This window comes from Aristolochia californica, unplaced genomic scaffold, assembly GCF_029961685.1.
Source record: "Aristolochia californica isolate CCGP_79_NKW_82.1479 unplaced genomic scaffold, dmAriCali1.0.hap1 SCAF_7, whole genome shotgun sequence".
NCBI lineage: Eukaryota > Viridiplantae > Streptophyta > Magnoliopsida > Piperales > Aristolochiaceae > Aristolochia > Aristolochia californica.
The window spans coordinates 39,272,716-39,283,605 of record NW_027182268.1 but is presented as its reverse complement, the minus strand read 5'-3'; the positions used below and the strand labels follow the sequence as shown (position 1 = coordinate 39,283,605).

Here is a 10,890-nt window from a genome sequence, read left to right as displayed (position 1 = left end):
CTAATGTTGAACATACTGCAGGTGAGTTTTTACGTCAGACCATCGATAGTTTCCTTCTCCGATTTGATGACGGTTTCTTCCCGTTTCATCCTTACAGACCTTTTTCTTCTTTTTTTCATTTTAAATTTTTTACCAGTAAATAGATCTTCATTTTTCAAGAGAAATATTAAGAAACTCCGGTTGGCCCGATATAACGACGTCCGCCATCAGATAATCATGAGAGGTCCTTCTTCGATCGGATGGCTACGATTTGTGAAATGCCTTCGGAGTTATCATTTTTACCGTAATTTCTCTTTCTTTTTCACCATTAGATGCAGACATGCAACTACAGCAAAAAGGAGAGAGGTTTTAGTTATTTCTGTCTGCTACTCCTTTCGCATTCAGACTTGAGTCTCAGTTCTTTACGCCTTTCACCAAACTCTCTCTCCGTCTCCTTTTGCGCTTCTCTGCATCGTTCAGAATGTTGGATTTTAAGGTTCAAAATTTTGAGAGATACACGTTTGTGGAAGAAACCTTCGACACCCGAATACAGCTTTTTCTGTCCATTTTCTCCTTCTTTTTTTTTTTTTTTTGCTTTTAAATGATATGCAATTTATGATATTTGTGTTTTCTCATCATTAATGAATCCCAAGTGATTATAATGAAAGTATTTGGGTTTCAGGTGATGATGGATTTTTAGTTTTGAATCTCCGTATATGAATCAGGATTTAAATATCTGGAATTTCACGAAATGCACTAATGGCATTTTTCTTTGATTGTTTCAGTTTTCCTTTCCATGTTTTAAATTTTCTTGCTCGCTTAAGATTTTCTTTCTTTCTTCTGTAATGATATCTGATTGCTCTCGAAGCTCCTGGTCTGCTTTGCAAATCACAGATCATATCAGATGTTTTCATGGCTTCTGCGGTTAGAAAAGTTATGAGAACAGAAACAGAGAATTTCTGTTATGGTAGCTGTTGCATGTGACTGGAAAGAAGCCGTCTTTCTGTCTTTTTGCTTCTTTTTTCTCTGAATCTTAGCGAGCTCGATGACAAGGCTGAAAACCGCACACAGGAAAACATGTTTCCTCCATTTCAAGAAGAAGACCCCAAACCTTTCCCTTTCCGCACACCCTCGTACAATTTCAACATCCAAAGCGTGCAGAGCCTCCAAGTCCAGTCCCAGATGGTGATCCCGAACCCAGTGAAATCCGGAAGCTCGACCATCGAACAATGGGCCGACAGCTGCAATGTCAACGGAGAAATCAATGGAATGACCGACACCGGCGCCGGTAACGGCACCGGAGAATTCATCATGGAGAATGTGTCGGTGGCCACTGCTCAGTACCAGTTTCAAAGTGGAGTTGGGAATCTGATCGAGACATCCAGGATGGTGAACATTTCAGGAAACCTAGGAATCCGTGCAGTTCCTCAGTACCCACTGCCAGGCACCGAAGGCTCGGGAGGAGCGTCCAGCAGCAGCTACCGTCAGAAGCAGAGATTCGGGGAAGTCGTGAGCACACACTCGGCGAAGAAGTACAAGCGGATGATTAAAAACAGGGAATCGGCAGCACGATCGAGGGCTAGAAAGCAGGCCAGTTTCCCTACGATTCTTTCTCGTGTTCTCAATTTCTGCTTCTATTCTAGTTTGATCAATGAATCAATCAGGGCAAGCCGAACTACTCGAGTGTGAGTGCATGAAGGAGAAGAACCAGGCGTCTGGTACCCAGGTGCAGAGGCGAAACGTCACTGGCTTGCGTGATATAAAAAACAAAATTTAGTTGCTTTTTGGAAATTCAAGAGACACTTGAAAGCTTACTCGTGTTTGCATGTTGCAGGCATACACTAACCAACTTGAGATTGAAGTGAAAGAGCTGAGGCAGGAGAACGAGAAGCTCAAGAAAGGAAGGGAGGTAACCATATTCCACATCTGTTTTTTATGTAAAACTCACTAAGAGAGGGTTCAGATGCAAATCAAATTGGACAGGGTGATGTGAAATAAGGTTTAGCTCAATTAGTTTTATAATCCACATATTAACTTAGTTTATTTAGAAACTAGGGTTAGCAATTGTTTCATTATACATTGTATCACTCCACATATATAGAATTTACCCATATTTACTTGTAACATACTTTTTATTACATGGAATGGATATGTTCTCTTGTAACCAAAAAATTTAAAAAAACTTAGTTAAAATACTTAGTTATTTGTTAAAATTTTGTCGTATTCTATACTTTTTATGTCAATTTATAGATTTTTTATTATTTTGAAATAAAGTGGTGGTTCAACCTTCTAAAGCAACTTGTATACGAATGACATAGTCATACCCTCAGGGTTTTCTACACCCTATCTTAGTATGAGACAAAATCAAGATCTTCCAGTTATATGAGTCACATATGAATAGACAACCCTACTATCATCTCATAATGAGATACAGCTTAAAAAATTTAGGGGATGAGTATATATATGAGTCAGTATTTGAGTCAACTTCAAAAAAAATGAATTGAATCTGAATTCATTTCAAATTTAGAATTGAGGCAGCTCAAATCCATATTAGTGTGTTGCTACTCTAAGATAGTATTGCACTTTTGTTCAATTTGGAAGAAGAATAAGTGTTAAAGCGTCTTCAAATTTCAGATATTTTTGAAGTTGTGGGAAAGGTATATGGCATCGAAAAGGTCCTTGTTCAAGACCAGGGAGCGAGCTCACTCGGTAGGAGTCTAAGGGGATGTGTTTGTAGCAATGTCCTCATATTATGTCGAGTGAAACAATGTTGTGATTATGAATAAGCATATGTATGATTTGAGTGGGAACAAGAAAAACAAAAAAAGGTATATGAGGATTTTCCAGGTTTTTTATGTAGATGTTATGGGATTTACATATTTCTACTAGCTACTCTTGGTCCTTTTTTCATTCAACCAAATGCAACTGAAAATATGCTTGTTTTTCCTTTTCTTTTTAACTTTTTAATTTCTCTTTGTCATGTTTAATGAAGTACATTATTATCAATTTTTTTACACAGTTTTTTGCTCATACAAGTAGAGGCACCCATTTGATGGATGGAAGAAGGAAGTTATATTAAGTATAAGTAATTTTCAAATATAGATTTATTAAGAAATATTTTAAATGGATCCAAACTCTATATATAGCATTTTAATTTTTTTTATGATCTTAGTTAGAGTCTAAAAAATAATATTGTTTGCTTTTTAATGTTATTTAATGGTATAGCTTATAATTAAAATAAATGTTTCTTAAAAGGATGGTGGAGCTCCTCTTTTCTTGAATTGGAAGGCAAGATGGGAGGAGAGGTTATTCGGTAAATGTCAAGTGTGGGTGTCGACAGGAAGATAGGGTTAAAAATAAAATTGATAATTAAATTATTTTTTATTTATAATTTCATTAAAAGTAATATATTCATTTTAACTTTTTTCTTAGGGTAATTTTTGGCAAGTCCATATTTTCTCATGAGAGTACATTTGATAATGTTAAATCTTAGAGTTTTACATTTGAGGATTACCCTCAAATATATTTAGCTTAATCCTTTCAGATGTTAAATCCTATATAGATGACATATGATAGAAATAATATAAATTCCTCAATTACAACGTGGCTATTTAGCATGTCTTCCCTAAAGAATTACATATTTTAAATACAAAAATTTTATAGCAATGTAACCTTTGTAAATAATATGAATGACTTAATATCATCAAGTTGACAAAGTTCGAGCCAAGAAATGAATGGGAGAAGATATGTTGGCACTTTTTCCTGATTTGGAGGGGGAAGAATGGGTGATTAATAAGTTTTTGAATTAGTTATCTATTTCGTCCAATAAGTGAAAACCCAACCTATCAAGAGAAAAAAAATTAATATTATGTAAGGTCTAGTGAATAGCCCCCTGCACCCACCCCCAAAGACAGTTTTTAGTACTTTGAGACTCCTCTAAGTTTGGTTTGCCTTATGGCATCTACAATAAATTGCCACTAATGCTAACTACAATGTAGTGTAATATAGAGACTTCCATCAGTCAGTTGACTATAACAACCAATTTACAATAATACAAATTTACTTTAGTTGACAGAAGTCAATTAGGCATACTACCCACAAAGGGATTTTCCAATAATTTACTAGAGTACACAAGTATGGATTTACACAAGGATTTTTTGCAACTCTCTAGGCACACCAGCTTAGACCGACTAGGGATTTTTAGCACCGTCTACTTACACAAGGTCTTAAGTTTAATGAAAAATAAATCTAATTGCCAACTTCCACTTCTTAACCACAATAACTTCTTTGAGCAAATTGTCTTGCCTACTCAAGGCATGATCCAAATTGTAGGGTTTACTTACTCATAAGTACCTATCAATGAAATCAGTAGTTTAAACTAGTCCTTAGTGACTTGATTTGAAAATATAGGCAGCTCAAGATAATTCTTAATAATTTGATTTAAAAATGTTGGCTCAATGTAAATCTAAGATTGGTCTTTTAAATTGGGAAATACACATAAAATAATTCAATGCAGTATAGTAATTTGAACTTTAATGAATGATCTCGAAATGCTATGCGTTTAGTTGAGTGTACTTGATTTGAAATAGCATCCCCCTAATTTTAGTGTTTTGTAAACCCACTTTCAAATCCCCAATCAAATGAGAATACTCGCATATATGAAATGATTTGAAAGAAAAAGATCATACAAGTTTAATTTCAAATGGAAGCCAATCACACAAACACTTAAAACACAATTATTGAATCAAATACAATTTCAAAATCACTAGGTACATGTTCAACAAATAGATATCTAAGTGATCTAAGTGTTCAATCAAGATTTAAAAGAACAAGTGTTGGAATGCTAAGTTCAATAGAGAAAACTATCAATTTTGACTTCCTTTGGAGCTTGGGAGAGGGAAAAATCTTCTCAAATCGTGTTTGAGGACTTAAGAGGCTTGGAAAATGTTTTGGCCAAGAGAGGAATGCATTTGGAGCAAGTTTAGCTCAAATATAAAGTTCTTCAACGTTTCAAAAAACTAGTCATTAGAGGTAGAAAGTGATGTTTTTGTCATCTAGTAAAATTGGGTCAAAATTAGGTCAAAATATGAAAAATATGTAGTAAATCCGATCTTATTTATTCTAAACATAAAAATAAATCACATGCAAAATTTAGAGAAAATTTAGAGACCTAAAGTTCCAAAAATTTAGCCTAAAAGATAACATATATAAATTTCTGCACAGAGGATTTGAATCTTACGGTAAGTCGAATCCACTTTTAATTTCAAATTTTTTTTAAATAAGATTCACATTCTATCACTTGGGTCCTAATCCTCCTATGGATTCAAATCCACCCTCGTTGGTTCAAATCCTCCTAGTGGGTTCTACAACTCCTACTAGCTTCCATTCCTTTTAGTGGGTTCTACTCCTCACATTGGGTTCTACACTTCACAATGGATTCTACAACTCCTTGTGGCTTCTACACCTTTTAGCGGCTTATACTCCTCACAATGGGTTCTAAACCTCTTCTTCTTTCAAACTTTTTATTTCTCCATATGCAACTCTTTTACTCTCTCCGTCATGACAATGGTTCAAATCCTTCCTTAGGGGTTGATTATTTTGCTCCTTTTTCACTATATGTTTAACTCTTTTTGTCTTTTCACTTAAGGGTTTCATCTTTTTCACCGATGTGCATGACTTCTATGTATGAGTTTGATTCCTTCAGCCTTTGACACCTAATTTGATTGTCTTCTTTTATCTATTTTACCTTTCTTGCCTTTTCTTGGCTGGCTTGCTTCCTTCTCTTGTATAAATGATTTTTCTTCCTCTTGTTTGGGTAAATAGTGTTGCTAGGCTGTATGAATGGTTGTGTTTTTTTATTTGATCTACTTGTTCCCTTTTGATGTATAGGACCGTTCAAACAATCTCTCGTCACTTGAACAGATATGCTACGGAATTTTCCTTTTGGGCTTATTGAGCTACACAATTTACTTTAAAACACATAATTAGTACATGGGTGTTTGTTATCAATAAAATTATCCCAATCAAGATCTTGATACCAACACTTTACCCTATAAGAAAGAAATCTACGATAAGGTTGAGTTTGTTCATAGGTGGGATCTACCCCTACCCAAAGCCAAACTAAATAATTTGGGCCACTTAAATGAAATTAAAATAAGAACCCAACAAGTTCTCACAATTCTTAAATGTTTTTAGATACTTTAGTTTTAGCCAACATGACATGAAATTTATCAATAACAAAAGAAATTACAAAATTATCCCTAATAAGTATTTTGTATATTGTATAGTAAAGAAAAATCACCTTTGATTTTATGTAGCACACATACTAATGTCAAGTGATGAAAATATGCTTCACAAAAATTCCTCCCTTGGCGCTATTTAAAATGAGTAAATGTCTTTTCAAATTTCAATTGAAATTTTTATTCACTTCATGTAAAATTTTATATTTCGTCATTTCGACGACCTACAATGTTAAAAACACCCCCCTTGACCTACTTTTATGAAACTTTATGTACAATAAGTTTTTTCTGATTTTAAAATACCTTTCTCATTTGAAATGACAAAAAAAAATAGTTTGTTGACATATTCGTTTCATATATTTTTATATAAAATGAAAGAATTCTTTTAACATTATATTTAATTGGTTAATGGTTACCTTAATTTTCACTCCAAACATTGAGGAAGGTAGGAACAAAGAAGAACAACTCCCACTCTAGACTCTATTATGAGAAGGGAATAGAAAGGAGAAGTGGCAAGAATGACCCACCCCTTTTGGAGTTGAATCTTTAGCTTTAACAAAAATTAACTTACATACTTTAAAACTATTTTTATCATTTTCCTAATTAAAAAAATAAAGGCATGGTGAATGCAATTAAGATTCCCAAATCAAAGAGGGGAGGGAGAGAGAGAGAGAGAAGTAAAGTCCTATAAGGATAAACCTAGAGAGGGTGAATAGGTTTATCAATTTTTAAGGCTAGATTAAAATTGATTGCACTTAGGATGTTTATAAACAAGAAAATAAATAAATCAACCACTGCAACCAAGAATTTTTATAGTGGTTCACAATCGATTTTTTCAGATTGTTAATCCACTTCTAGGGAGCTCTTTCGCTAAAATTAAATTCTTGACCATGATCAACCAACTGATCTCTACATGTTGGAATCTCGAGAGACTCAACTACAACACTAGAGAAAACACCATTGGACTTAAGGTCAACAACTCCAGCCGGGGACGGGGGACGGGCGACTACGAGGGCCGGGTGTGGGGCAGGGACAAGGACCCAACAGGTAGGGGTGGCTTCGAACCGAGCCGGTTCGCGAGCCGACTCGGTTCGGCTCGGTTCGATTCGTCATTTATCGAGCTCGAGCACCGAAATCAGCTCGTTTACCTTAACGAGCCAAGCTCGACCGAAGCTAGGTTCGATTCGTTGGCTCGCGAGCCGGCTCGAAATGAGTCGAATCGGCATGAATCGGTAACGGGATAGCGAGCGAGCGGGGGAGCGGGAGCGAGGGGGGGAAAATTTTTTCCTCCCCCCTCGTCATCGCCGACCCCTCCCATCGGTTTTTGTCGCCGCCTCTACCGCCGTCGTAGCTGTTCGTCGGCGTCTATACCGCCGTCGCAGCTGCTCGCAGGCCGCCTCTGTGGCCGTCCGTTCGATTTCTTCCTCTCCTTGCCGTCGCCTCTGTTTCCGTCGCCGCCGACTCCGTCGTGGCCGTCATCTCAGACGATAAATCCTCCCCGGCGCCGTAAGCCCCTTCCCTCCGCGTCGTCTCGGCAGAAAACCAGAACATGGGAGAAATAATCTCCCCCTTCCTCGCGAGAAGATGATCTCTCACTTGCGATTTCGCACGTGCGAGATCATAAAATAAAAAAATAAAAACTTTTTCCTCTGGAAAAAATTAAAAAAAAAATTTATAGAAATAATTTTCTATAAACTATTAGTGTCTCATTTTTTTTAAACACTTTTCTAATTGAAATTTTTTTTTAAAAATCATATAATTTTCTAAGTAAGATTTTTCGTATTAAGATGGGGTAGAAAACTGTATAGAAAATTTTTGAATAAGTATTTAACAGTTAATGCTGTAATACTTTTAGCATGAAACAATTTTCATTGCAATTTTGTGTTTGATATTTTATTTAATTAAAATTTTATCGATAAGTATAATAATATATTAGATTGATTATTAATTTTTATTTATTTCCCTAGAAGAGACAATAAAAGGTTCATTTAACTTTCCTAAGAAAATTTTAAAATATTTCCTGTAATTTTCTAATAAGTCACTAATAGTAATAAGATTTTATTTAAAGGTTTTTTTGGGAATATGTATCATAGGAAAAATATTTTTAGTTTTTCCTAGAATATAAATTTTTATCTAGGGGCACTAAGGAGGCCATAATAAATTATGGCCAAATTCAAAAATTACAAAACAAGCTAAACAACAATTGGAGTAAAAAATATTAATATTGGTGCATTTTAATCCATTATTGAAATTCAATCCTGAACCTCCCCTATCATTATATTTTTTTAAAATGTATGCATAATTTTATATATAATTTATTCAAAGCCACCCCTACGTGCGAGATCATAAACAAGGAAAAAAAAAACTCTTTGTCCCTTCCTCATGGTTCTTAAATAAATTGAAAAGATATTTTAGTAGAAATACGTTTCCAGAGACTATTAGCGGTTTTTTCAATAAATGTTGAAAAAACATTTTTAATAGAAATATAGGGACCATTAGTGCCTCGTAGTTTTTCAAAATATTTTTCTAATTATAAATTATTTTTAAAAAATCATATAATTTTCCAAGTAAGATTTTCTTGCCAAGATGGCTTAGAAAACCATATAGAAAAATTTTGAATAAGTATTTGACAGTTGATGATATAATACTTTGAGCATGAGGCAATTTTTATAGTAATTTTGTGTTTGACATTTTATGTGATTAAAAATTTATCGACAAGTATAATAATATATTAGATTAATTATTAATTTTTATTTATTTCCTTAGAAAAGGCAATTAGAGGTCCATTTAACTTTCCTAAGAAAAATTTAAAATATTTCTTGTAATTTTCTAGTAAGTCTGTAATAGTAATAGGATTTTATTTAAAGGATTTATAGTTTTTATTTGGGTGATTGTAAATTGATAGTGATATTTTATTTAATTTTGTTGTGTTTGATTATTGTATAGAGTTTATTTATAATGTTATGCAGTGTATGGAGTGTTTAGAAGTGTTTATGGAATATATAGACAATTTTATGGAGTGTTTATGCAGGTATTATGTATATTGATTATGCCCAATTTTAAGTAGAGGTCATGCCCAATTTTAAGTAGAGGTCATGCTGAATTTTATACAAGTATTATATGTATAGATTATGCTCAATTTTAAGTAGAGGTTATGCCCAATCTTATACACATATTATATATATAAGTTATGCCCAATTTTATGTAGAGGTCATGCCCAAATTTATGTAAAATGTATGCATAATTTTATATACATTTTATTCGATATATATTTTTTGAAAAGTTTTAAATGTATGTTGAGGCTCGAGCTCGGCTCGAAGCTTGACTCGAACTCGTTGGGCTCGAGCTCAATAACAATTTTAGGTTCGAGACGAGGCTCGGCTCGAAATATTTAAATCAAGCTCGACTCGAACATAAGCAGGTTCGGGCTCGACTCGGCTCGATGCCACCCCTACCAACAGGGATGGAGCGGGGACAGGGTTGAGGACTTGGGGAACGAGGCGAGGATGGCGTTGGTCCAACCCCATTAGGTTTTTTTTTTGGGTTCGAGTTTTGAGTTTATAGTTCAGGTTTGGGTTTTGGGAAACCCGGCCTGACCTATACCCACTTCTAAGAGGAAGCGATAGTGAGAGTAGTTGGAGAATAAGGAAATTTTATTTTTTTATTCATAATAAATACTTGCATGAAAATTTTCATGTTATAATACTCTTGTGAATTTAATTTAAAAATGAGAGGGAGATGGGGAGAGAGAAAAACATTCTTTTATTTTTTCATTGAAATCCTTGGTAAATCATAACAAGAAGTTAAATTAGTGGATAGAGGGATTGGTAAAGGAGGATTCTAAGGCTCTAAATTTCATGATAGAATTCTTATGAAAAGTTAATTGCAAGATAGATGAAGTAGAGAGGAGAGATGGGAGATGAAAAGAGAAATCTTTTATATAATATTTAGGTAAGATTCCAACAAAAACAAGTGTGAGTCCTCCCTACCAAAACAGAAAGGAGGCAAATTCTTTTGTAAAACTTTTCCGGATTCTGTAACATCATCTTGAAATCCTTTTTCAGACATTTCACGAGGAGGCAAATTTGAATTTCCAGCGAGGCAAGGACAGTGGAGCGCGACCTGCACTCGAGTTACAGCCACATTTCACGGCTGAAAGAGAGTGATTTCCTATTTCCCATTTAAAAGTATCTCTGCTAGACCCGTGGCTTCGTTGTAGTCCCACAAACAAGCGGAGGAGACTTCCCGAGTTAAAAACTTTCCAGTGTAGTGGTACTGCGAGTACATGTACGCTTCTGGTTTGAATGCTTCCTAAAATGGGAACCAACTCTACTCAGAATGGGCCAATCGGTCATCAGTAGCATCGTCCACCATGGGTTTGCTTGCCGGTGAGTGCAAGTAGGTGTGGCGTCAGCTGTCTAGTTTACCACATTGGTAAGCCACATGAAATGGTTGGATTATGTTAATCGTGCTTATCAAGTGTTCTTCTCTATAAATAAAGGTCTGCAAATGGGTAATAATATATCAGGTTTCAATTGCCCTATATTTAAAAATACTAATTAACTTTGTTATTTATTTTTATTTTTGTATAAACTTGTGTTCCTATATTTGTCTTAGCTAAGCTACATGGTGATGATGATGATACAAATTGATTTGATTTTATGGTAACTTT

The 10,890-nt window shown here is 34.6% G+C and overlaps 1 protein-coding gene across 1 annotated transcript; it reads left to right on the top strand.

Annotated features, from left to right (window-relative positions):
• The first annotated feature begins 935 nt into the window (after positions 1-935).
• Positions 936-10,384, top strand: LOC137937448 (ABSCISIC ACID-INSENSITIVE 5-like protein 3). Its single transcript, XM_068782507.1, has 3 exons — positions 936-1,569; positions 1,814-1,888; positions 10,283-10,384. Exons 1-3 carry the CDS (start codon positions 1,057-1,059, stop codon positions 10,382-10,384), a joined length of 690 nt encoding a protein of 229 aa, XP_068638608.1. The 5' UTR covers positions 936-1,056.
• The last annotated feature ends 506 nt before the right edge of the window (positions 10,385-10,890 follow it).